Genomic DNA, 27,387 nt, shown 5'->3' on the forward strand with positions numbered 1-27,387 from the left:
TTGTTCCAACCACCAACGGAGGTAGAAATAGAGTTTCTACCTCCAAGATACAAACGGGAGCTCACGTCCTGCGAAATTTTGTTTTGCACAAAATTAGTTCGGTGATCCGTTCATATCGGCTATAATTACGGTTGCAACTTTTGATAAAGTATTGGTGAGTAAAATCATGGAGGAAGATAGGACAAGTACTCCTAACAAATTCTTATCTTCGAAAATATTTGAGAATTTCACACCCTCTGTGAAATCGTGTTTAATTCATACAAAAGACAGTTAATCTGACTTTGGTGTTTCAGTCTGTGACCGGATGCATTTTATTTTTTAGGAAGTAATAATTTTCGAACTTTTTAATCATTGATGGCATTAGACTTGTAAGTATTTACCTTATCTATACATGATGATAATATTGATAAGGCCTTAGTAACCCTTGTTTACAGCCACACACTTCCTTACAAAAGCCCAAAAATCACTGCAAAAAAATTGTACACCCCACGAGCGGCACAACACTGACCTTTGCCACCTCGTTATACACAGAGGTGGGCGACTGCGGCCGGCCTAATCAGGTCTCATATTCCTTTTTTTGTCTAAGAATTTTGTTTATTTGTGCCCGTGTGATTTTTGACTTATTTTTCGAATACTGGCAGTGTTACTTTGCAAATTATTTGTTGGAGATGAGTTCTCCCCAACCGTTAACTTTGACAACTCTCTAGGCATTCGACCGATTTTTTTACCCCAAATAAACTTGGATGAATATAAAGAATGTCGAATTAGAGATTCCCCAGAAAAAAAGGAAAGATTATTATTATTTTTGGTAAGAGCCTTTACAATAACATTAAAAAGTGATTATCTTTTTTAAGAGTGAGTTAAAAAAAAAGTATGCAAAAAAAAAAAAAAAACACACACACACACACACCCACACACACCATCGAGCAGGAGCTTCTAGAAATTTTCAGCAGCAGATACATTATGCCTAATAATAATATGCAAAGTTTACGGTGCACTGTGTTGGATGATGAACGGGTGTGAATGATGGAGCGACTAGTACAAGTTCATACTTGGCTATTTTATAGACCATGACTTGACAACTGAGGGCGCTGTTTAACATAATTGGAGCATTGGTTCATAACAGGACTACAATCTTGCTTGCCCGATCCAAGAGAATACAAATTTTACCAAAATGTTTATTTATTGTTTTTAGTTCAATTTGTCAAACAACTTATAACAGCTGAAGACCATTGGTAAAAATAACGACAAGACAAATAATTCGCAGTTCTGAAACAACACCTCCTTTCTGACAAATTAGTTATGCATATATGTGACAAGGACGATGTGAGTTGCTACGAAGCGACTCGAAAGTTCTCGATAACAAGATAGTAGAAGTAAAATAATGTTATGACCTGCACTTGACTTGCACATTGCAATCTCATTGTCAAAGCTGTTATAAAACCAAAATGGTGTACAGCAAGTGTGCCATTATTAAACCGAGTAGGTGCGTGGTGTTTCTGAGTCTGGCTCTGCATTACTAAGAGCGGCTGAATTTAACGGTAATGTGCTAGTGCGCTTGTTGACGGCATCATAGTGAACCGCCAGATTCTGGGCTGTGTTTCCATTGTGGAGCGGCAAATCTTTACCATCTTCCTCCCCAGTGTTGTCTTTCTTAATACACGGGCAGCATCTTCCGAAGGCGTGCATTACTTTAGTGATGACGGAGTCTAAGGGAGCTAGGGAGTGCATGAAGAGAGGGAGGAAGTCCCAATTGCGGAGTTTCTTGGGGAGGAGGTGAGGTTTCTTAGCTTGCAGGATGTTCACGACAACAACAAATGTTGACAAGAGGATAAATGGGATACCCACAATGAGCAAGAGCCACATGCTGATCATAGACAGTCCGAAGATCAACAGGGGTATAAAGAAGAACATGATGAACAAGTAGAAAATGGCAAACCACCGGTACTTGGCTGTGGTGTTCCCAAGGCTCTTGGCGAGATTGACCGGTATCCTTCTCATGAACGGGACTGGATACCAAATCAAGATCCCGGAGATGTTAAAGAATAGATGACACAGGGCGATTTGGATACTGTTCTTGAGTTTATCGCCCGAGCTTGCCATAGCAGCCAAGAGGCTAGTGGCTGTGGTGCCGATGTTGGAGCCCAGGGTCAAGGGGTAGACTCTCTCTAAGGTTATGACACCAAGACCAACTAAAGGCGTCAATGCTGACGTGAAGACAGAGCTGCTCTGTACTATGAACGTCACCCCAGCACCAACAATAATGGCGAGGTAGCCGGAGACCCAATGCCATGGACGGGGGAAGTCTGCGTTGATGACCCTCTTGATGATGCCGGCCATGCGACCCTTGAGGATGGAGTTAAGAAGTTTCACCATAAGGATGAGGCAGGTACAGAGAAGGATCAATGTAAGGATGAGGAGGATGGCCCCTACACCCCTCTCTGAGATACCGGTATCAGCAAACAAGTATTTACCTGCAAGACAAGAGGAAAACTATGCATAAAATGGTAGAAATATTATCATGAACGTCAGAGATCCTTGGAGCAAGTTTCGAGTGATGAAAAGATGCATTTAATAATTACAAGTCTTTTATGCATTGAGATTCTTTTAAAATTGCTCCTTGTTACTGGGTGTCTAAAGAGCCATGTCACATGATGCAACTTGGAGGCAACCAACAGTGCATGCTATAATTTATAGGAATTAATTGGTCGCACTCCTGAGTCATTTTGCAGACATCGTCTTACGATCCCTAGCAAAAATATGAACATTCAAAATGTGAATGGCTTTCCTTCTTGGATATTGCCTGGATCTATTGCCTGTAAAGTGCCTCGTGTGACATGGACCTCTGGATGAATGGCTTTAAGGTAAACTTTCATAATGGGCACTGTGATGTTTTTGAAGTTGTAGGTCTTTGGAATACTTCGTATTCTCCTCAAACTCATCATACAGTTTTTACGCCCTCTAAGTTTATCGTCCATTGCCAGTCTTTTTGTCTTGTGGCCACCTGTTATTTCTTATGCACTTTGTCTGTGACGTCATTTCTGAACCATCCCAGTATAGCTAAAGCTGAACAAGGATTTCACAATTGAAGATTGAAGGAGGTCTAAAGAAAACACTGACTTGACAAACTCACATTTCTCTACTCCAACCTCGATGTATTCAGTAACCATATCTGCGTCTTGCGGGAATCCAGCTCTGGTCACCTCGCCGGCCATTGTCGTAGGTGGCGTCATCGTAGTGTTGACAAAGACCGCCACTTCTTCTTTCTTACACCACACCTTGAGGAGTTTGGCCTCGCTGGGGTCGATGTCTCCAAGTGCGATCTTGGCGACGACTTTACTGTCAATCTGCAATGACAAACAATATTCATAGTAACACTATACATTCGGTTTGCGTTAACATGGTTTATACTAGGTAGATTATCTCTCACGATTAACGTGGGAGTACTTACTTATTATGGTGTTAAACTTAACACCATAATAGGTGTTGTCTCATACCTAAGAGAATACAAATTAACACCTATGGTGTTAAAGTGACCGTTGGCAGAGATGAGTGTTTTTTTTAACCGTTTATACCACACCCTGTTGTAATTGTGGATTTTTATTTATTTATTTTTTTTTTTTTGGGGGGGGGGGGGTATAATGTGAGAACACACACGGTGTAAATTTTACCCCAGCTTTTGCAGTGTACTACCTACTATGGCAATGCTGGGTGGAACCCACTCCAACTAAACCTAACACTTCCCCCAAGCTGTGGGTCTATTTTACGTCATACTCACGTCAATAATCTTCTTGGAAAATGGTTTGGTCAACACCTTGAGAAGTTCAACTTTAGTGCCCTTGTTTGTAGTCATGTTGAAGCTATTCACGATGAGACTCGTGAAATGGTAAAGATAGTGTGTAGCCACTTCCACCGGCAGTAGGCAGAAGACACACAGCCAGTTGAACATGTCGTGAATGGTTGCACCACCGAAGGCCCGCCTGAACTCATTGCGATTGCCTGACTGTGCCATGGACACGATGGTGTTGGTGACAGAGGTACCAATGTTGGCGCCCATGACGATGAAGATTGCCGGCTTCACTTGTAAGACTATTGGCGGGAAGAGGTTGATTTATTTAGTGAATTTATTCAGATAAAAATACAGCAAGAACATGCCAAAAATACATACACAACAGGAGAAAAGACATTGAAATAAGACACACCAGAGTAGAACACAAGACAGAAATACTGCACAAAAATGAACAACAATTTCTACAAATCCAACATGGCGTCTGAAAACATCAACTCAAAGACAACGTCGTAGTAAACAAAAAATGGGAAGAGAGAAATCCCAATGAGCACCATGTGATTTTTCTTTTATCCTATGTTTTTTATATTCTTCTTTCACTTCTATGTTGAAAAGCCACCATACCAAATATTACGTTTGATTGTATTGTAGAAAAAGTGGTTCTGAAACCACGATACCGGCTTTGGCTTGACTACAGTAGCCACTTTGATTCAGCGTACACAACTAGTGCTGCCTAAGCCAGAGCCGGAGCCATATTGTAGTCTTACTTCCAGCCGACACGATGGAGACTACGATGGACGTGGATGTACTTGAACTCTGGACCAACACTGTGGCTAGAATGCCGATCATCAAACCGCAGATGGGGTTATTCAACAAGGTACTGTCAGCGAACACTTCACCGGCCTCCTTACCTGATGAGTCAAAGAAAACAGATATGAAGGAGTCTAGGTACTAGGATCAATCCATCTTGGTAATCTGCCATTATTCAACGGAAGGTCAAAATGTCAAGTTCCTTTCAATGGATTTCTTTATAAAACCCCATTGTCACTATCAGGAATCTTGCACACGCTAACGCCATCGTACTGTTGTTTACAATTTTTGAACAATACGGTTTGTGCGGAGTAACCTAAATTTCACCGAAATTACCGCATGGCAAGTTGCTACGGTTGATAGCAACTAATTGTCACAATCAAGCACATACTCAAACCACAAGTTTCAATTCTGATAGTTACTATCCATTCGTCGCAAAAGTTTGTGAATAATATCATCAGTTTGTGTTTCTTACCTCCAAGAAGTCTGAACGCCGAGCTCATCAAATCCAGCGAGCAAATAAAGAAATATAGCAGGATGATGACGCCTAGAGGACGGCCAATCCAGTCCACTACGACTCGCTGAATCTTCCCACACGTCGTTAACTCTAAATAATTCGAATAAGGATGAAAGAAAAAGTGACGATAAAGCTTTAAAAGTGGGGTAATTTTCCGGGGTGTGTTTTTATAAGCGAAATTGAAAATTGTGAGAACAGGGGCGTGATAATAGGATGGTGAGCTGACTTAATACCGACCAGGGTTCTCTGTTCCATTTCGGTAAGAGCCAATGGGTCAACTAGACAGCTTGTAAAGGTCAAGAACTGACTTACCGGACCAGGGTTCACTGGTCAGTTCCATTTTGGTAAGAGCCCACGGGTCAACTAGACAGCTAGTAAAGGTCAAGAACTGACTTACCGGACCTGGGTTCACTGGTCAGTTCCATTTTGGTAAGAGCCTATGGGTCAACCAGACAGCTTCTAAAGATCAAGAACTGACTTACCGGACCATGGTTCACTAGTCTGTTCCATTTCGGTAAGAGCCCACGGGTCAACCGGACGGCTTGTAAATGTCAAGAACTGACTTACCGGAACAGGGTTCACTGGTCTGTTCCATTTCGGTAAGAGCCCACGGGTCAACCGGACGGCTTGTAAATGTCAAGAACTGACTTACCGGACCAGGGTTCACTGGTCTGTTCCATTTCGGTAAGAGCCCACGGGTCAACCAGGCAGCTTCTAAAGGTCAAGAACTGACTTACCGGACCACGGTTCACTAGTCTGTTCCATTTCGGTATTAAAAGAGCCCACGGGTCAACCAGACAGCTTCTAAAGGTCAAGAACTGACTTACCGGACCAGGGTTCACTGGTCTGTTCCATTTCGGTAAGAGCCCAAGGGTCAACCAGACAGCATCTTAAGGTCAAGAACTGGCTATACCGGACCAGGGTTTCTGGCCAGTTCCATTTCGGTAAGAGCCCATGGGTCAACCAGACAGCTTGTAAAGGTCAAAAACTGACTTACCGGACCAGGGTTCACTAGTCTGTTCCATTTCGGTAAGAGCCCACGGGTCAACCTCCTCATCAATCTCTCCTCCATCGATGAAGGAATTCACGGATTTCCGGACTCGCTTCTTGAAGCTACCCGTGTATCGACGCACTCCTCCGGCGACACGACCAAAGCTCCGGAGCCTCTCTTGGCGATGATTGCTCGGATGGTCCGGATCCATGACCTGTGGAAATTTGATAAAGTTCAAATCAATTTAAGTTACAGTACAGATCTTATGGTTTTGGAAACTGTTGCTAGTATAACACATTGTGAGAAATAACTACCTCTGAAGTATACATACTTCAGGCAGAAAAATACTGCTTGACAACTTATTTGCTAAGCAAACATTTAGCGGCATACCAGTTACGACAATGTGATTTTGGTTGGTAACCCGTAAGCACTATTGTATGTGCTTAGCATTCGTTTTTGGTGCTTAGGCTTTGTGAAGTTTGGCCCTGCTGCAGAACGGCAAAGGTCACGTAATGAGTAACTATACATATCAGAGGACTCAGGAAACACCAGATTATAAATGCAGTGCTGAAAGGCAGTGGACACTATTGGTAATTACTCAAAATTTTTATTAGCATAAAACCTCACTTGGTAACGAGTAATGGGGAGAAGTTGGCAGTATAAAACATTGTGAGAAACGGCTCACTCAAGTGACGTAGTTTTCGAGAAAGAATTAATTTTCCAAGAATTTGATTTCGAGACCTCAGATTTAGAATTTGAGGTCACGAAATCAAGCATCTGAAATAATACAACTTCGTGTGACCAGGGTGTTTTTGCTTTCATTATTATCTCGCAACTTCGACGACCGATTGAGCTCAAATTTTTCACAGATTTGTTATTTTATGCATTTGTTGGGATACAGCAATACAAGTGAGAAGACTGGTCTTTGCCAATTACCAATAGTGTCCACTGTCTTTAACACACATTGGTGTAGGCCTATATGGATAACCAAATACAAATTATTTGCATTGAAATATTTAAACAAACTATATTAAGACCAATTTCCTGCCAGAAAACATCTCCCTATAAACCCAACCTGGTGCCGTTTGACGTTGGCCCGTGCAGTCATGCATCAGACCATGCATACCTCCTTTCTTCACTGACGCTAAACTGTCAACGTAGGGAGCCCTATATTAAGCAACAGACTGAGTCATAATTTACCCCCTTCCCCTTCCCATGTCTTATTCATAACCCCCTTGTGTCTGTCTAGAATGAACACAATTCCAGTCATCGGGCGATATCCTGGTTCTAGTTTGTCATCCGTTGTGCGTTCCAAGACGGGTCTGGTCTGACGTCATCATGGCAGCCATTTTGTGTTTGGCACGTGTACTTAAAGGCATGTACTTAAAGGCTATTGGTATTAAATTACTCAAAACAATTTTTGGCGTAACAATTATTTGGTAACGAGCAATCGATAGCTGTTGATACTATAGTTATTGTGAGAAATGGCTTCCTCTGAAGTAAAATAGTTTTGAGAAAGAGGTAATTTCTCACTCAAATGATAAAAAAAACATATATCTGGGCCAAAATGGCTGTGTATGGCAAAATTGCGACACAGAGGGAACATTTGTATTTGGTCACGTGTAGATGTCATTTTCGGTCCAAATGCAGCACAACCCAATAGGCTGACTAGTCTGGCATCCTGTATTCGCCAAGGATTTTTTAACCACAAAAATGGCTTCTGATCGGAGCTCTCTAAAAAAAAATGGCTCTGCTTTGTCCGTTTGTATAGCGCCCTCATCGTCAGGAAAAGATGACCGATTTCGCCACATTGTTAAAAACTACTGTATGGCATCTTTCATAATTAATATTACGCATATCTAACAATTTGTAACATGCTCAGGTTGTGGTTGTTTTTTATGTCGTTGTAAGTATCCAACTAAGAATTTGAATGTGAAAAAAAAACACACAATCAATTACAATGAAGCTTACTTCAATGTCAATTACTTTCTCTTTACAGTGTTTTTTGCGTTTACAAACTGTTCGAAAAACATTTTTCAGTTCAACAAAATTATCTTACTGACGTCAGTAGGATAGTGCATGCAAATAAGAGGTTGCTTTATGGAAATATGTCCATGCCAGCTCAATCACCTCGATATGTCAATATGTTTCAATGTGTAACTCCTACTCCATTATTAAATTCGAAGGCAAGGGGATGTGGCAAATTAACGATTGTGCAATTTCAGGAAATAAATCTAATACGGGTCTGTGCCTTTGACGTTTCAAAGTTGTTAGGGACGACGCTGTTCTAAACGCAGAGTTAGTCTATATATTTCTGAACAAGGCAGTATACTTAATAAAGCATCGTAACACAATCACAAATAATAATTTCTGCTAAGCGAAAATAAGCAGGATACTATTCTCAATTTGACATGTGAAATGATAGTTTGGCTGGAAACCTTGCTCTGGTAAGCATAATTTTGTTTTGCTTAGCTAATAATTTGGTCCTGAAGTCTGGTGCGGTGGTCGGCAACACCGAAATACCTTGAGTGCTTTTTTTGCGGCTGTAACCAATAACTTGTTCGGTCAATGGTCAGTGACCCCCAATGGCAAGTTCAGTCGAAGCAGTTATTTGTTTTTTACCAAGCGAAACGCACCCCGTGTATAAACAACACACAATACGTTATTCTGAAAATTCAAGATAGGTGATCCTTGAAATGTCTGGTGATGAAGCGCAGATACAAACTGTCTGAATCATACTAAAGTAGGATGCATGCATGGTGAGAGTACATGTGAAAATCTCTTTTTCGAGTAGTGTTGGTTCTGAAAAGAACCGGTGGTTAACAACTCAACGTTTTAATCAGTATGCTTTGATCGTCTTTAGGAGACTGTAACTACATGTACATGAACATCATGTATTTGTATTTACAGGTATTATAATGAATGAAATCTTAAGACGTATTTGGGACACTTACCAGATCTTCAGTGTCCTCCGTTCGCGTCATGATGAGCGTTTAGATGAACAAATCCCTCCCCAAAACAGGTCCTTGTTGTCCAGCCAGCCAAGCGATCCAACCGTTGTATTTGAGCTGGTACCGCACCGGTAGGAAACACCTATGTCTTGAGGAGTTCAGAAACACCGGCAACGTCACCCCCTTTCGAAAGAGTCCTCTGCTCCCCTACGCTCTATATTATATAAACAACCCCTTCCTCTCTTCAGTGAGTCACCCCAACGTGGGTTATATAGAAGCAGACTTTTAAGTATAGACCACTGGGGGAGAGAAGTCTTTCTATAGTTTTCATAGATCGGAACCTTTCAAACGGATATCCAAAATTTGCCACAAAGTGATACCACTGTGCTATTTCTAGGTAACTTGAAATGATGCCAGCAAGTAGAGAAAAGGCAGAGCCTGAACAATTGCAATATCCGAATTAAAAACTCCGATTGTCTTCGCACTTTTGATTGAGGCTTAATTAACGTTGTGGCCGAACAGGTGGTGGAAAATTTAGTTTGTGTTTTTGGAGCTTTGCTGGGTGATACATGTAATTGGAGCTTAACTTTTCAGATCACAACGATTACGAATTCTCAATGTTTTTATCTGGAAAATTTGAATGGTTGTCCATTAATTACCAGGCTCTGTCGAGTTGGCTACCGCTAACACTTTAACATGACTCTAAGCATCCAATTTAATGCTGAAAACACTAAGTTTTTGAGAGTAATTCGCATTGGTATAAATTTCACAAAATCATAACAATTTAGGAGCTACTATGGCCAAGCCCGTCTGTTATCTAGAACAACAACTTTCAGTTAAACAAAAAAGTAAATTCACATTTTGGGGGTCAGGTTTTGCGTCATGATGCATATTATTTTATTGACGCTTAAATATTTAAAACGAATAATAATAGGCCATGAGTTTATTTTGAACGATATAAATAATACACAAATATTTCAAACAAATTCCTTTGACCTTTAAGGCATGTTTTGTAATTTAAAACTTAGTTGGTTAAAAGCTGTTGACATTTTAAAACACTGTCAGAAACAACATCCTTTGATGTAATGTACATGTAGTTTCAGTGAAAGTTGCCTAGGCATCTGAAAGCACACAATATTATATGCAGCAATGGTGTTTAATTTTTCATTTTTTTTCTTGCAGCTTCGATGACAAATTGAGCCCAAAATGTCTACAGGATTGTTATTTTGTGCATTTGGGATTTTTCTTGCAAAATAAAAAACCCCGAAAAAAAGTAAAGGGTGTTCCTAATTATAGCTGATGAATCACATTTGGTTTCAATACCTAGCAATACTAAAACAAAATTAATATACTATTCGAGTAATTTCCTTGCAACAAGAAGTTAAAAAAATGTGATTAAAGGGTCTATGTACTTTTTGTTGGACAAAAAACACAATGTCCACAGATTTTCACTAAACTCACACAGTTTGAAGATAATGATAGTAGAAAGCTTCCCTGAAAATATTACTTGATGAGGTGCTGTAGTTTTTGAGAATGAGTAAAACAATGCTATGAAAATCATTTCCGTCTCTCTGATCATGAGACGAAAATTATTTTAGCATGTAAAAATGTATTTTCATGACATTGTTTTACCAATTTCTCAAAAACTACAGCACCCCAGCATCTAACATTTTTAAGGTTAGCTTTCTATTATCATTATCTTCAAACGGTGTTGGTTTAATGTAAATCTGTGGACATTGTGTTTTGTGTTACAAAAAGTACCCAAATCCTTTAAAGATATGGTTTTGATCACATTTTGTGTAAACACCTGTAGTAGCAATTCCCAAGTTTGCGATTGGACAAACTCGGAATGCAACAAAAAACAAAATGGCTTCACAGTATGTAAGAGTTGAAAGGTCACTGCTTTACCCTTCTCTGTCTTCAACGAACCACAAATTGTTTGCTTTGAACCGTTGCAGTTTGACCTCCTTGCTCTGTACCCAATTATTATGCACTACAGCCGCTTTCTCGTGGTGGTTCTCATAAAACTGAGAATTAGCAAAGTAAAGTTTGCCATTCGGGAAAATCTGGGATGACATCACTTTCTTTCTTAATCCTGGGAGCTTCTCTTCGATCAGCATTTTATTCATAATCACCTGATCTGAGATACTAGTCTGTGATTCGTGCAATCGGCGGAGCCATTCCTTTACGAACTCTTTGGTCTTTTCTGTACACCTAAAGTAGACGAACCCTGCGCAGTAAGCGATGTACGGTTTGTGTTGGTCTTCCTCTACTGCTATGTCAAACTCACCATCAAGAAACTGGAATGGTTCCTTCAACCACACAGTGTCAACGTCACTAAAGAGCACATGGTGTCCTTTTTCTAGGAGTTGATAGATGTAAGCCGGCCGCTTGTTCACCATAGCGTTGTAGATAGGCGAGTCCCACTCCAGTTTGTGAGCGGGTATTTTGAAACCCTCTGAAATCACCACGTGGACGTCCGGTCTCCCGTAGAGAAACCGCTGCGTTTCTTCGTCTTCGGCTACGACTAGAATCCGTGGCTTAGTGCCCACTCGCTTGATGCTTTCCAACCAGTTTTCAGTGAAGTCCAAGAAGGCTTTGTTCGTGGTTGCGAGGACGACTGGGCGTGGGTCTGAGACGGCATCCTGCCAGGGGCTCTGAGTGGCTCCTACGCCCGGTAACTTCGGTGCCTCAACAAACCGTACTAATGTGGGGTCGAAGTCTTTCAACCGTTTCATTCGGTTCATTTGCTCATTGTGGTGTTTCCAGCCTGTAGGAGGGATTGAAATTTGAGTTATCAGATGAGTAACTGTAATAGTATCCTGCAAGGGGCTCGGAGTGGCTCGCACGCCCGGTAACTTCGGTGCCTCAACAAACCGTACTAAAAACATGGGGTCAAAGTCTTTCAATCGTTTCATTCGGTACATTATGTCAGCGTGGTGTTTCCAGCCTGTAAGATTGATTTAACATTGAACTTAAGCGTTTTTGTCTGTACTGTTTGAATCATGGCCAGTTTTAATTTCCCCAGTGTGGGATAATAAAGTTCTTATCTTATCTTAATCTTATCTTAACTATCAGATAAGAAAATAGCATTTGGTGATTGAGTTTTTGTTATCAAAATGTTGCGACTAAATGTTAGACTAAATCATCTGAAGAATTCGTTTGGATAAAGAAACTTTCCTTATACCTCCTTTTTATTGCACAAGATTTAAAGGCAGTGGACACTATTGGTAATTACTCAAAATAATTATTAGCATAAAACCTTTCTTGATTACGAGTAATGGGGAGAGGATGATAGTATAAAACATTGTAAAAAAAACAGCTCCCTCTGAAGTGATGTAGTTTTCGAGAAAGAAGTAATTTTCCACGAATTTGATTTCGAGACCTCAAGTTTAGAACTTGAGGTCTCGAAATCAAGCATCAAAAAGCACACGACTTCGTGTGACAAGGGTGTTTTTTCTTTCATTATTATCGCGCAACTTCTGCGACCGATTGAGCTCAAATTTTCACAGGTTTGTTATTTGATGCATATGTTGAGATACACCAAGTGAGAAGACTTATCTTTGTTTGATAAGGTCAGGCCTGTATACTTCGTCTTTGAACGGGCAAGGGCACCAGGGCGTTTTCTCTTTGGTAAAGGGCAACATATAAGGAACGTAAATTTCTACTGGAGCATTTCAAGGGCACCAAGGAAATGACCAGTGGGCATGGATGCAATCGCCTTCATTGCCTCTGTATCCAAAGTCACTGTATAGTATCAGACCTGCAAGCTGATTCTAAATTTATGATTATAATAATATTTAGGGGTTTCGTTGATTGGATTTCCTTACCGGACCACGCCACTAATCCTATAATTGCCGCCACAACCAAGATGGCGAGCTGTCTTCCATTCCAGCGCCGACAGGTGAAAATCAGCATGATCTAATAAAGGGATAAACAAATTAATATATTCATATGTGGTGACCTATGCAAGGTGTCTTTTCATTCATTGTGATAAAAAAAAAACTAGCTTGAGAAACAAAACTCAAAAGTTTTAGAATAATGCTTCAAATTGTCTCCTTATGCAATAAAGATGCATGCTTCTCAGCATAAGATTTCAGGACACATATTTTGTTATTTTATTTTTTATTTATTTATAAAAAAGAAATTCTCAGGGGGGGGGGGGGGGGTGGGGCTGGTTCCAATCAAAGTATTGTGTATGTCGCCGTTGCATAAAGTGGCTTGGCAGCCACTGTTCACTCAGAAAGGAACCGAACGGGACATAAAAAAGGCACATACCACGAACAAAAAAATCGTGATAAAAAAATCCAGTAAACACGGTGCAATAATCATTATGAGATTTGTAATTTCTTAAAACAATTATAAGCATAAAACCTTTCTTGGTGACGAGTAATGGGGAGAGGTATAGATGGTATAAAACATTGTGAGAAACGGCTCCCTCTGAAGTAACATAGTTTCGAGAAAGAAGTAATTTACAACGAATTTGATTTCGAGACCTCAGATTTAGAACTTGAGGTTTCGAAATCAACCATCTAAACGCACACAACTTCGTGTGGCAAGGGTGTTTTTTCTGCTCGCAAGTTCAATGACCGATTGAGCTCAAATTTTCACAGGTTTGTTATTTTATGCATATGTTGAGATACTGTGAAGGCTAATCTTTGACAGTTACCGATAGTGTCCACTGCCTTTAAAACCCTTGTGGCTACAGCGCCCTCAATGATGCAGCTGAAATAAAATCACTTTCTTGGAGATTGCCTGGAAATGGTTGCCAGTTAATTAGGAAAAGTTCCGTATCTGGCCACCACTTTTCCACTAATTTTTACAAAAAGGATTATCACATTGTAAAGTAAAACTATACTCATTTCTCTATTACTCTCTCTCTCTCTTTAGGTATTTCTGCTTCACTGATTTTCTGTTTATGTTTGTTGTGTTCTCATTTAGCCTTCGAGAAAGCCTGTGCTAAAAGCATGGAGGTAGGTAGCCTCCATGGCTAAAGCATGGGTATAAATAAGTCAAAACGTCGACAGGCCATTAACTATTTTTTATACCATCCTTTGGTTGGGAAGCAGTTTGCAACAGCTACTTCTATTTTCTCACTAATTTATTTCATATAAAAATGACAAAGTGGTCGCAGGACACGGAAATTTCCTCGTTGATCACCCCAAGTGTTAAGTTCAAATTTGATCTATTACATAACATTGATAGAAGCTCGACTTACCTTTGAGTTTGTATACTTTCATCAAATTCTGCAGTTTCTCCCTTTCCCTTTGGATCGGTAAGCATTCAAATGGTTGTCTTCGTGTACGGTTGCTGCGTGAATGCACAGCCCAATACACTGTATCTTTGATATAATTAAATGACTCTAGCATCAAACGAAGCCAACTACAAGACACAGCAAGTGTTAAATGGACACCATAAGATGATCTTTTTTAAAACATGTAATACTCGTCAAGGAATGAAGTAGATTGTCTCACAAGTGACAACGACTATTGGTCCCTGCTGCTCTGTATGTTGTTAGTGCAATACAACTCAGTAGCATGAAGGCCTTGTACAGCTAGCTGAATAGAATGAATGTGTACCGTCGCCATGAAAGCTATTACGTAATCACTATATAGTGATGCAAATAGCGCCCCCATTCTACAGTTGGCGAAACCATGAAGGAAGAAGGGCGAAACCAACTGGTATGTGTCAATGTTTGTATATTGACCACCGTAAATCCGCCATTAATCCACATCCACGTCTGGTCCATTTGTCTGGATCTTGTGGTTCCTTGCTCAATGCATGGAGGTAGTCTTGGTGCAAGACGTTTTTCGATAGTTGAGTGATAGTGAATACTTACGTATTGTACCAAGACTAGCATGGATGTATAATTGGTAGGCATACCTAGCCCATATTGTGGTTATTGCATGGAGGAAAATGGTTATTCTATTTTCTTCCTCCATGTGTTATCATAAAAAAAGGACGCGGAATGAAGGCATAACATGAGATTGGGTATCATTTACTATCAATAAAACGATACTTTATGTGAAGCGTTTTCCCACATTATTTTTTCTCTTTTTAAATGAAAACGATTGAAATGAACATTGTTAGTTTGTTGTTTATTATATACTATGTTCAATTTTTATATTTATGTTATATATATTTTTTGTGCAAAAAATAGTTAATGGCCTGACGTTTCGACCCTAGCAGAGTCTTTCTCGAAGGCTAAATGACAACACAACAAACATGAACAGGTAACTAAGTGAAACATAAGCAGTGAAGTGGAAATACATGGATGGGGTTAGAAAGCATACATAAAAAAGCAGGGGGGTAAACAATGAATAGGGGGACAAAAAAAAGGGGGGGGGGGGTTGAAGGGAAGGGACTGGCTTGACCACAAGCAAGAGGATGGAAACACCAAAGGACAACATCAAGGGTGGTGAGGTTGGGTAAACAGTAATTAATTAGTGAATGAGGCTCAAAAACATGCTAGCAAAGTTGAGTCTAAGGGCGTCAAAGGACGGGAACTCGAAAAAAAAAAAAAGATCGATTGGTCTGAAAACAGAAACAACATTATTATTGCTACTATTACTGACAATTCAAAATACATGGTTTAAATTGTAACCACCCTTATCGAATGGGTAATTTTTGTACGACACAAAACACAAAACACATATATCTCATTATTTACATTAAAATTTAATGGTTTAAAAAAATTCCGATACAAAGCTTCCCTTAAAATATTACTTGCTGAGTTCTGTTTTTTTTTAATGAGTAAAACAAAAATCACGAAAATAGTTTTTGCCTCACTGAGACGAACATTAATGTAGCTTGTAAATTACAGGTAAGTTACAGTTAAATTATTTTACAAACATCTTCATTCACACAGTGAGTAGGAATTCAGGTCATGGCCAAAAACTTAAATTTCGAGCACAAAAAAAGAAAGAAGAGATACAGTGTCAAAATGTTGATGCCCAGTTGTAACCTGGGGGTTGTTGACTTCAAGCTTGAGGTATTTAGGATGACATAGGCACTGAAAAAATGGTCTTATTTGCCGGGAGGTTTACAGGGAAATTTTTCAAGATTGATGCTTGGCCGTTTGAAAAATTAGACCTGTTTTAGGATGTTTTTATGTTGAGTGTTATGCATGCCTTGTCGTGAGTTACGGTTACTATGGCTATGTAATGGCAACTCGCAAAGTAAGCACAAAATCGGATGTTAAAATTCTCCCCTATGTGGCCTATGAAGGAGGATGTTTCAAGAGAGGGCGCTATAAGAAGTAAAGTACACAGTTCGCCGTGGGAACAAAATATCCGGGCGACAGAACCTCCTGCCACACCGGATCACGTAGACTTGAATTCTTTGTGATCTACACGAGCCACATACTGCAGTTTCGGAACCGTTCAACTTTCGGATCGTGTCCGACAATCCAGTTGTTATGCACGACAACAAAGTCCTTTTTGTCCTTCCTCCATTTGTCATCGAAAAATAACTTCCCATTCGGAAATTTATTGGAGTCAAGAACCCGGAGCTTCAATCCGGCTATCACTTTTCGCCGGATCATGGTATTCATAACCACTTGATCCGCCTTCATGGTCTTGTCGTTGGCCATAAACCGGATCCACTCCTTGACAAACTGCATGGTTCGTTCGGTTGGTCGAAAGTAGGCAAACCCGGCACAGTATGAGGCTGGTTTATGGTTATCTTCCTCAAGTGCCATGTCAAAGTTCCCCTGGAAAAATGGAAACGGATCCTGTAGCCAGAAAGTGTCCACATCGCTGAACAGAACCTCCCAGCCCTGTTCCAGTAGATCTAAGATATACCCCTGTCTCTTATTGACGAACTTCTTGTACTCTTTGGTATTGAAGACGAGCTTTCCAGTTGTTGACTTAGCAGTCTGAGTCTTCAAGACATTCAGTCCGGCCATTGTCTTATTGGAGAGGTAATTAAACGCTTGGTCATCTTCAGTAACCACCGATATATTAGGGCAGGCTCTCGTGCGCCTGATGCTCTCAAGCCAATTTTCTGTGAAGTCCAAATAAGCAGAATTGGTGGTGGTCAGAAGGATGGTGCCGGATCGCCTCTGAAGATCCGATGCGGTGCACTGGTACGGCTCCGGGGAACTACCCCCATCCCCATCCACGGGAGATAGCCGGGTCGAGGCATCATGACCTGCTGGAGAGCCCAGTGCTAGCTGATTTATCATAACGCCGCTGTCGGTTTTTGTCGGTTGAAACTGGTTATATGTAGCTTCAATTCGTAGGTTTGTGTCAACTTTGCACGCATCTGACTTCCAAGAGGGAGTATCAACACACGTGGCATTCTTTCGTGCTGTCGAAACAAAGGGAAGTATTAAAACAGTATATGTATTTTAGTTTGCGGTAACATCATGTGCATCTACTCGCCATGTAGATTATGTTCTTTTGAGAACTTGTCTTGCTTTATATTTTTCTACCGCGTAGAAGGTTTTCGGAATTCGGGAGACTTCTCAGCTCTGAAAAGAACTGTTCTGCTTTTTAACTACTACCTGGGGTGGAAGGTAGAAAATCGGCTGGGACTACTACTTTAGCTTTTAGTGGATCGTTATTAACTTCACTACCGCGGAGTGAGTTCTTAATGTTGGTCTCAACGTTTCGACTAGCTTGCTTTAGTCATTGTCAGGAGACTGATGAGTGGGAGAGATAAAAGGCCTATTTATTTAGGTGAAAATTTGGCTCAGTAAAATACTGAAACAGCTGTTTAGACATTGCTTCCTGCATTTGCATATCAGATTATGGTTGTCAATGACCGAACCCCACCCATTAGGTAAACATACTTACATGCAATAAAGATGTACACAACCGCTAAGGAGAACGTCACAAACATTAACACGTTGGCTTTGAAATTCATGCTGTCAAGAAAGAAACAGATCCCCAATAATATTTACGGTAAGAATATGAATCTGCTGATACTGGAATAATTATGCAAAAACAAGTGTCCTGACTTTTCAACCCTAGAGGTTGGGTGGGGGGGGGGGGCACTTCTGCCCGGACCATGACATCACTGAGACTTGAATGAAGTCTGTAGCATTTATTTACAGGTCCTTTCGGTTGGTGGTCAGTTTTTGCAACAGATAATTTTTTTCTCTCGGATTACTATTATGAAAAAAGTTATTATTGCTGATGAAGTTATTATTGCTGTTAAGTTCAAGTTTGATCTATTACACAACATTGATAGAAGCTCGACTTACCTTTGAGTTTTTATACTTTCATCAAATTCTGCAGTTTATCCCTTTCCCTTTGGATCGGTAAGCATTCAAATGGTTGTCTTCGTGTACGGTTGCTGCGTGAATGCACAGCCCAATACACTGTATCTTTGATATAATTGAATGACTCTATAGCAACGAACGAAACCAACTACAAGACACAGCAAGTGTTAAAAGGACACCATAAGATGATCTTTTTTAAAACATGTAATACTCGTCAAGGAATGAAGTAGATTGTCTCACAAGTGACAACGCCTATTGGTCCCTGCTGCTATGTATTTTGTTAATGCAATACAACTCAGTAGCATGAAGGCCTTGTACAGCAGCTGAATAGAATGAATGTGTACCGTCGTCATGAAAGCTATTACGTAATCACTATAGTGATGCAAATAGCGCCCCCATTCTACACTTGGCAAAACCATGGAGGAAGAAGGGCGGAACCAACTGGTATGTGTCAATGTTCGTATATTGACCGCCATTAATCCGCAACCACGTCTGGTCCACTTTTCTGTTCCTTGCTCAATGCATGGAGGTAGTCTTGGTGCAAGACGTTTTTCGATAGTTGAGTGATAGTGAATACTTACGTATTGCACCAAGACTAGCATGGATGTATAATTGGTAGGCATACCTAGCCCATATTGTGGTTATTGCATGGAGGAAAAAGGTTATTCTATTTTCTTCCTCCATGTGTTATCATAAAAAAAGGACGCGGAATGAAGGCAGAACATGAGATTGGGTATCATTTACTATCAATAAAACGATAGTTTATGTGAAGCGTTTTCCCACATAATATTGTTTTTCTCTTTTTAAATGAAAACGATTGAAATGAACATTGTTAGTTTGTTGTTTATTATATATTATGTTTAATTTTTATATTTATTTTATACATATTTTTTGTATTACTTGTACGTTAAGTTAACCCAAAACATGCTAGCAAAGTTGAGTCTAAGGGCGTCAAAGGACGGGAACTCGAAAAAAAGGGGAAAAAAAAGATCGATTGGTCTGAAAACAGGAACAACATTATTATTGGTTAGGGTTAGGGTTAGGATTAGGGTTACTATTACTATTACTGACAATTAAAAAAAAAAAGGTATAAATTGTAACCACAAACACCCTTATCGAATGGGTACTTTTGTACGACACAAAACACAAAACACATATATCTCATTATTTACATTAAAATTAATAAATGGTTTAAAAAAATTCCGATACAAAGCTTCCCTTAAAATATTACTTGCTGAGTTGTGTTTTTTCAATGAGTAAAAAAAAAAACACGTAAATAGTTTTTGCCTCAATGAGACGAACATTAATGTAGCATGTAAATTACAGGTAAGTTACAGTTAAATTATTTTACAAACATCGTCATTCACACAGTGAGTAGGAATTCATGTCATGGCCGAAAAACTTGAATTGCGAGCACAAAAAAAAGAAGAGATACAGTGTCAAAATGTTGATGCCCAGTTGTAACCTTGGGGTTGTTGACTTCAAGCTTGAGGTATTTTGGATGACATAGGCACTGGAAAAAATGGTCTTATTTGCCGGGAGGTTTACAGGGAAATTTTTCAAGATTGATGCTTGGCAGTTTGAAAAATTAAACCTGTTTTAGGATGTTTTTATGTTGAGTGTAAGCATGCCTTGTCGTGAGTTAACGGTTACTATGGCTATGTAATGGCAACTCGCAAAGTAAGCACAAAATCGGATGTTAAAATTCTCCCCGGAGTTTCGGCAATATCTAAAAAACGCGACCACATTTTAAAATTTATAAATAAAGTAGCTTTATGATTTCAGACTTGTGCCGTTAGAAATTGAGCCCTGATAACCACAAGAGGGCGGTATTTACAGCAACCAGCCCACAATCGAAGCCAAGAGAGAAGTTGAACTTTTGAAAAATTCTCGTCGTAGCCCGAAATTATGTATATAATAATAATGTGTAATAATTCTACCCTGATGAATTGATGAAGTGTTAACAATTTATATATCATAGTGAAATCACTTTGTGGATGAGTTAAAAAAAACAAACAAAAAAAAAACGAGTTCCGGGTGTCCCAGGGAAATCGGTCCACCGGAGATTCTGTCCCCCAAAATGGGAAAATAATGTGGCCTGAGAAGGAGGATGTTTCAAAAGAGGGCGCTATGAGAAGTGAATTACACAGTTCTCGGTGGGAACAAAATATCCGGGCGACAGAACCTCCTACCACACCGGATCACGTAGACTTGAATTCTTTGTGATCTACGAGCCACATACTGCAGTTTCGGAACCGTTCAACTTTCGGATCGTGTCCGACAATCCAGTTGTTATGCACGACAACAAAGTCCTTTTTGTCCTTCCTCCATTCGTCATCGAAAAATAATTTCCCATTCGGAAATTTATTGGAGTCAAGAACCCGGAGCTTCAATCCGGCTATCACTTTTCGCCGGATCATGGTATTCATAACCACTTGATCCGCCTTCATGGTCTTGTCGTTGGCCATAAACCGGATCCACTCCTTGACAAACTGCATGGTTCGTTTGGTTGGTCGAAAGTAGGCAAACCCGGCACAGTATCCGGCTGGTTTATGGTTATCTTCCTCAAGTGCCATGTCAAAGTTCCCCTGGAAAAATAGAAACGGATCCCGTAGCCAGAAAGTGTCCACATCGCTGAATAGAACCTCCCAGCCCTGTTCCAGTAGATCTAAGATATACCCCTGTCTCTTATTGACGAACTTCTTGTACTCTTTGGTATTGAAGACGAGCTTTCCAGTTGTTGACTTAGCAGTCTGAGTCTTCAAGACATTCAGTCCGGCCATTGTCTTATTGGAGAGGTAATTAAACGCTTGGTCATCTTCAGTAACCACCGATATATTAGGGCAGGCTCTCGTGCGCCTGATGCTCTCAAGCCAATTTTCTGTGAAGTCCAAATAAGCAGAATTGGTGGTGGTCAGAAGGATGGTGCCGGATCGCCTCTGAAGATCCGATGCGGTGCACTGGTACGGCTCCGGGGAACTACCCCCATCCCCATCCCCGGGAGATAGCCGGGTCGAGGCGCCATGACCTGCCGGAGAGCCCAGTGCTAGCTGATTTATCATAACGCCGTTGTCGGTTTTTGTCGGTTGAAACTGGTTATACGTAGCTTCAATTCGTAGGTTTGTGTCAACTTTGTACGCATCTGACTCCCAAGAGGGGGTATCAACACACGTGGCATTCTTTCGTGCTGTCGAAACTAAGGGAAGTAAAACAGTATATGTATTTTAGTTTGCGGTAACGTCATGTGCATCTACTCGCCAGGTAGATTATGTTCTTTTGAGAACTTGTCTTGCTTTATATTTTAAGATTTCGGAATTCGGGAGACTTCTCAGCTCTGAAAAGAACTGTCCTGCTTTTTAACCACTACCTGGGGCGGAAGGTAGAAAATCGGCTGGGACTACTACTTTAGCTTTTAGTGGATTGTTATTAACTTTACTACCGCGGAGTGAGTTCTTAATATTGGTCTCAACGTTTCGACTAGCTTGCTTTAGTCATTGTCAGGAGACTGATGAGTGGGAGAGATAAGGGCCTCATTATTTATATAGGGGGAAAACAGACAAAACTTTAAATTTAGTAATTCAGATAATATCAAACCAACATTATTCTTAAAGGTTACCTGTACTGTCTTTTTTAAATGAACATTTGGCTCAGTAAAATACTGAAACAGCTGTTTAGACATTGCATCCTGCCTTTGCATATCATATTATGGTTGTCAATGACCGAACCCCACCCATAAGGTAAACATACTTACACGCAATAAAGATGTACACAACCGTTGAGGAGAACGTCACAAACATTAACACGTTGGCTTTGAAATTCATACTGTCAAGAAAGAAACAGATCCCCAATAATATTTACGGTAAGAATATGAATCTGTTTATACTGGAATAATAATGCAAAAACAAATGTCCTGACTTTTCAACCCTAGAGGTTGGGTGGGGGGGGGGGGGGGCACTTCTGCCCGGACCATGACATCACTGAGACTGGAATGAAGTCTGTAGCATTTATTTATAGGTCCTTTTGGTTAGTGGTCAGTTTTTGCAACAGATACATTTTTTTTTCTCTCGGATTACTATTATGAAAACAGTTATTATTGCTGATGAAGACAAGGACGCCACGCCACATCCTAAGTCAACTTTTAATCACTGTAGTTCTTGAGCACGATGAAACCTGTTACCAAGATTACTTGCTATGAGCAAGAAACCTTAACTGTTTCTACCTCCATGGTTTAACTGAGTGTTCTGGGAAGGTTTTACTTGTAAATTCTAGTCCAATGGACCATTTTTTTTTTTTTTTTTTTTTTTTAGGGGGGGGGGGGGGTACCATCTGCCCCACATCGCCATGGTATACACGGCCTAATGTAACACCCGAAACAGACAGCAAAGTAGTATTGCTCAAGTGCCAAGACCGCTACTCGAACCCACACTCTATCAGAAACACCCAAGCTTGAGTCCGGTCTGACATTTTTAGTAAAGAGTCTTTCTTACAGGCTAAAATGACAACAAAACACATTACGACAGAGGCACTAAAATTAAAAAACTTTCCAAATCATTACGCATGACCACAGTCTTAAGCAATCGCACAACATCGGTAAACAGTATTGTCCAATGGCCCATACTTCGTGTAACACAACATTATAACACAAAAATAATGACAAACCTGTGAACATTTAGGCTCAATCGGTCATCGGAGTCGGGAGAAAATAACGGGGAAAACCCACCCTTGTTTCCGCACGTTTCGCCGTGTCATGACGTGTTTAAAATAAATCCGTAATTCTCGACAACGAGAATTGATAATTATTGTTTTCTCGAAAAGTAAAGGATTTCATGGAATAATATTTCAAGAGAAGTCTTTCACCATTACCTTCTGTAAACAAGTTTTTTGTAAATCTTTGAACTTGTTTTTTTTCTGTGCCGAAAGTGTATCTTTAAGAAACAAAACTCAAAAGTTTAAAAAATATGCTTAAATTTATTGTCTCCTTATGCTGTCATTATAAAGAGGCATGTTTCTCAAAATAAGATTTCAGGACACATATTTTGTTTTGTAGGCCTATTTGTTTATTTATTAAAAACAAAAATTCCGGGTGGGGTGGGGGGTTCAATTGTTACAAAATTATAATGGCTTGGCAGCCACTTCTATGTACATGTAGCATGCAAAGCTGCGCTAAGCCGGATCTAAAATTTCGATTAAGCCGGATCTAAAATTTCGATAGAAACACAATTAAACGGAGGATTTACGCGTATTTTTTATGGTTCACTCAGGGAGGAGCGGGACATCAAAAAGGCACATACCACGAAAAAAAAAATCGTGATAAAAAACAAACAAAAAACTGTAAACGTCGATGCAATCATAACTATAAGATTTAAAACTCATGTGGACAGAGAATAAAACCACAGGCAGCTACTGCTACAGCGCCCTCAATGATGCAGCTGAAATAAAATCACTGTTGCCAGTAAATCGGGAAAAGTCACGTATCCTGTTACCACTTTTCCACTCATTTTTACGAAAAGGATTATCTAACTAATGAGTAAACTATAGTTCGGATAACTTTCCGTATGGCGCCACCACTTTTTCACTCATTTTTACAAAAAGGGATATATCAATCAGGTAAATTAGATACTATATTATTTTATTTCGAATGAAAAAGTGGTGGCGCCATACGGAAACTTTTCCTATAGTTCCCCATTTATCTGACTCTCTCTCTATTCACGTATTTCTTCACTGTCTGTTCATGTTTGTTGTGTTGTCATTTAGCCTTCGAGAAAGCCTCTGCTAAAGAATGGAGGTATAAATAAGTCAAAACGTCGACAGGCCATTTTAAAACTATTTTTATACCATCCTTTGGTTGGGAAGCAGTTTGCAACAGCTACTTCTATTTTCTCACTAATTTATTTCATATCAAAATGACAAAGTGGTGGCAGGATAAGGAAATTTCCTCGTTGATCACCCCAAGTGTTAAGTTCAAATTTGATCTATTACATAGCATTGATAGAAGCTCGACTTACCTTTGAGTTCGTATACTATCATCAAATTCTGCAGTGTCTCCCTTTCCCATTGGATCGGTAAGCGTTCAAATGGTTGTCTTCGTGTACGGTTGCTGCGTGAATGCACAGCCCAATACACTGTATATTTGATATAATTAAATGACTCTAGCAACACCCGAAGGCTCAATTGCAGAATACCCTGAACTCAAAAGCACTGCTACGCAGTCACGGCACAGTGACCGCACATAATGTACCGAAGTGATCGTTCGGTGTGTGTGTACTGTAGCATGAAGTATGGTGTGTACATGAAGAATGGGGGTCGACTTGCCACAGGTATCACACGTTACTAATACTATTTAGTCTTGGATGGGCCGGGGTTCATAGAGCCGGGGTCGACTTGGTGCACATGTACATGAAGTAGAGGATCGATGTGTAAAAGTTTTTCACGATTGAGTCGGAACTAATTTTCATTTGCCCGACCTTGGGGGACATTAATCAACCTCGTCCCTACCATGGATAAAGTTTATTTGGAAATTTGGGGGACATTAATCAACCTCGTCCCTACCATGGATAAAGTTTATTTGGAAATTTTGCCCCATTCAAGGATTATTTAAAAAAGGGAAAGAAAGCCCGAATTCTTACTTAAAGGGACACACCGGCTCACCGTGTACGCAGTTTAGGGCTGTAGAATAATAAATAATGTTTAAAAAACAAATGATTAAAAAACCCAAAAGCGGTAAAAGGCCAGAGTGAACGTGTTTCCAGCCGTTGCAACTGTCAAGTCTTCGTGACATCGTCGCACAATAGTGCAAGTAGACTGGTGCTTTGTTTATAGCAACGTTTTACTACGACGCAGCATAAGGATCCAGTCTATCCATAAAGTATGAATAACCAGCATATATGGATCAGGCAAATCCTTCGACGATGGAGGTAGTCGTGCTTCGACGTTATCCAAAGATCGTAACGAAGAACACAAAAAACTAACCCAGCATATAATGGGACAGTGACAAGTAAATAAAGCATTCCTGGCACCAACTTCCTGGTGAACTTGTGGCTGGTGGCCGACTAAATTTTTGAATAGTAAAGAAATTTTGTGAGCAGTATTTTCTGCTAGACAGATGAAACTGAGGGGCCCCGCCTGTTATTCACAGTGAAACATTTTATAATCTCGGGGGGGGGGGGTGGGGGGTTGGGGGGTGGGGGAGGGAATCGTGAGGGATTCAAAAGCGTCCTTGTGAGAATGTATTTTAAAATGTAAGCGTAGCTGGGTATCTTGGAACGTAAACGTAGCTGCGTATGGAACGTAAGCGTAACTTGACTCAGGATTGAAAGCGTGCCTTTTGTATATATAGCGTAACTTGAGAAGGAACGTAAGCGTAGCTGAGTAGCTGCGTAGCTTGGAACGTGACCAAATAATACCTCAACAATCTAAAAAATAACACTTCATTTACAGAATAATAAAAAAAAAATTGACAAAATTATGCTTTGAGGGAATTTTTGTATCGTATTTGTTTCAACCTTTTATACAAAATTATTGTTTACCTGTTCTTTTTTCGATCGGGGGCTCCGGTTTATTTAATCCTTGTTTTCTTCTTCATAAAACATTTTTTAAGCTACTCACACAATAACACTGTCAATATGACAAAATGCGGTATTCCTACGTTTTGACATCGTCAATCTTTTTTTATTGTTTCCTGAAAACTCCTAGCAAAAAGAAATTAGGAGCCATGAAACAAAACTGAGTATAATATTGGAACGTTGCGATCATAAGAAATAACGGATTTGACACGAGGTGTACCGACTGACAAACCCTCGATGACAAACATGTACTCTGATGTCTGGCTCCCAACCCCTCCCAAGCTCAGGGCGAGACCCGCAAGCTGGGAGTTCATAGCGCCCGGGATTACACCTCCAGCCCCCCACGAGACACGGCATGTGCGGTACGTGATATGACCCGAGGCTTACGTTCCGATTGCTCCACGCTGTGGGGCCATATAACAAGCTTCCGTTACACGGACTCTTTGAATGCGAATCTTACGTTAGATTTTTCACCATTATTTACTTTTTGTAGCGATAATTTGAATACATGATCTTTTTCGTCAATTACTCGTCAATAATTTTGTAAAAAAAAGATTTAAATTTGGTTTGGTAAGTTACTTTTAGACGGCTGGAAGTAAAACTAGCACGGAAGGTCACGTGATTGTTTGTACCACTTTTTGGTTAGAACAATCACGCGACCATCGTTTTTGTTTTAAAATGCTCAAAAACGGCCAAATTTGATGATTTCTTTTAAGGACTGTTCTTCTTCATTCCTGGAAACCCGTTGAATACATTTCTTAGTCTATTTTGTAGCCCAAATAGCCCAATTCGGCCGGTATGTCCCTTTAATATTTATTACCACTATGAAAACGTTCCCTATTCAAGGATTATTTAAAAACAATTGAAATGTTCCCAATTCAAGGATTGTTTTTAAAAGGGAAAGAAAGTCCGAATTTCATTTAATATTTATTACCACTATAATGGAAATGTTCCCCATTCAAGGATTATTTAAAAAAGGGAAAGAAAGCCCGAATTCCATTTACTTAATATTTATTCCGCTATGGAAATGTTCCCCATTCAAGTATTATTTAAAAAAGGGAAAGAAAGCCCGAATTCCATTTACTTAATATTTATTCCGCTATGGAAATGTTCCCTATTCAAGGATTATTTAAAAAAGGGAAAGAAAGTCCGAATTTCATTAAATATTATACCACTATGGAAATGTTCCCCATTCAAGGATTAGACCTCTTTATTCAAGTACATCTGTAGCAGCAGGTTTGGGGAGTTGTTACATAAGAGTGGACTAACCACTATGACCTGGTTGTTAATGATTTCATGTCTAAAAGATGCAAGTACTGCTTCAGAACTCTTTATTCAAGTACATTTGTAGCAGCAGGTTTGCCAGTTGTTACATAAGAGTGGACTAACCACTGGGACCTGGTTGTTAATATTTTCATGTCTAAAAGATCAGCACTGCTTCAGACCTCTTTATTCAAGTACATTTGTAGCACCAGGTTTGGGGAGTTGTTACATAAGAGTGGACTAACCATTAGGACCTGGTTGTTAATATTTTCATGTCTAA

General features: G+C 39.9%; 4 protein-coding genes across 4 annotated transcripts; all 4 read right to left on the bottom strand.

The window, feature by feature from the left end:
* Positions 1-427: 427 nt before the first annotated feature.
* Positions 428-9,173, bottom strand: LOC139937419 (sodium-dependent phosphate transport protein 2A-like). Its single transcript, XM_071932556.1, has 7 exons — positions 9,060-9,173; positions 6,112-6,319; positions 5,073-5,204; positions 4,555-4,698; positions 3,779-4,089; positions 3,134-3,347; positions 428-2,474 (listed from the first exon to the last, which is right to left on the bottom strand). The coding sequence occupies exons 1-7, from the start codon at positions 9,087-9,089 to the stop codon at positions 1,474-1,476; spliced, it is 2,040 nt and encodes a 679-aa protein (XP_071788657.1). The 5' UTR covers positions 9,090-9,173; the 3' UTR covers positions 428-1,473.
* A 759-nt stretch (positions 9,174-9,932) lies between these two features.
* On the bottom strand, positions 9,933-14,634 carry LOC139937420 (uncharacterized). The gene is made up of 3 exons (XM_071932557.1): positions 14,275-14,634; positions 12,887-12,977; positions 9,933-11,826 (listed from the first exon to the last, which is right to left on the bottom strand). Exons 2-3 carry the CDS (start codon positions 12,972-12,974, stop codon positions 10,961-10,963), a joined length of 954 nt encoding a protein of 317 aa, XP_071788658.1. The 5' UTR covers positions 12,975-12,977; positions 14,275-14,634; the 3' UTR covers positions 9,933-10,960.
* A 1,081-nt stretch (positions 14,635-15,715) lies between these two features.
* Positions 15,716-18,974, bottom strand: LOC139937661 (uncharacterized). Its single transcript, XM_071932909.1, is given in 4 exon segments — positions 15,716-16,408; positions 16,411-17,366; positions 17,855-17,925; positions 18,265-18,974. Coding segments are annotated over 3 exon segments (1,056 nt in total). The 5' UTR covers position 17,925; positions 18,265-18,974; the 3' UTR covers positions 15,716-16,378.
* Positions 18,975-19,114: 140 nt separating this feature from the next.
* LOC139937660 (uncharacterized) lies at positions 19,115-24,524 on the bottom strand. Its single transcript, XM_071932908.1, has 3 exons — positions 24,288-24,524; positions 22,034-22,104; positions 19,115-21,478 (listed from the first exon to the last, which is right to left on the bottom strand). The coding sequence occupies exons 1-3, from the start codon at positions 24,335-24,337 to the stop codon at positions 20,484-20,486; spliced, it is 1,116 nt and encodes a 371-aa protein (XP_071789009.1). The 5' UTR covers positions 24,338-24,524; the 3' UTR covers positions 19,115-20,483.
* Positions 24,525-27,387: the final 2,863 nt, after the last annotated feature.

This window comes from Asterias amurensis, chromosome 5, assembly GCF_032118995.1.
Source record: "Asterias amurensis chromosome 5, ASM3211899v1".
Taxonomy (NCBI): Eukaryota; Metazoa; Echinodermata; class Asteroidea; order Forcipulatida; family Asteriidae; genus Asterias; species Asterias amurensis.

Excerpts from the sequence above, each read along its gene's own strand:
- LOC139937660 (XM_071932908.1), bottom strand. The coding sequence starts at position 24,337 with ATGGGAAAGGGAGACACTGCAGAATTTGATGATAGTATACGAACTCAA. Across the intron at positions 22,105-24,287 it reads GATAGTATACGAACTCAAAG|TATGAATTTCAAAGCCAACG; the intron begins GTAAGTCGAGCT and ends CTTTCTTGACAG. Across the intron at positions 21,479-22,033 it reads TGTGTACATCTTTATTGCGT|TTTCGACAGCACGAAAGAAT; the intron begins GTAAGTATGTTT and ends TACTTCCCTTAG.
- LOC139937420 (XM_071932557.1), bottom strand. The coding sequence starts at position 12,974 with ATGCTGATTTTCACCTGTCGGCGCTGGAATGGAAGACAGCTCGCCATC. Across the intron at positions 11,827-12,886 it reads AGGATTAGTGGCGTGGTCCG|GCTGGAAACACCACAATGAG; the intron begins GTAAGGAAATCC and ends TCCCTCCTACAG.
- LOC139937419 (XM_071932556.1), bottom strand. The coding sequence starts at position 9,089 with ATGACGCGAACGGAGGACACTGAAGATCTG. Across the intron at positions 5,205-6,111 it reads GACTAGTGAACCCTGGTCCG|AGTTAACGACGTGTGGGAAG; the intron begins GTAAGTCAGTTT and ends CGAATTATTTAG. Across the intron at positions 4,699-5,072 it reads GGCGTTCAGACTTCTTGGAG|GTAAGGAGGCCGGTGAAGTG; the intron begins GTAAGAAACACA and ends TTGACTCATCAG.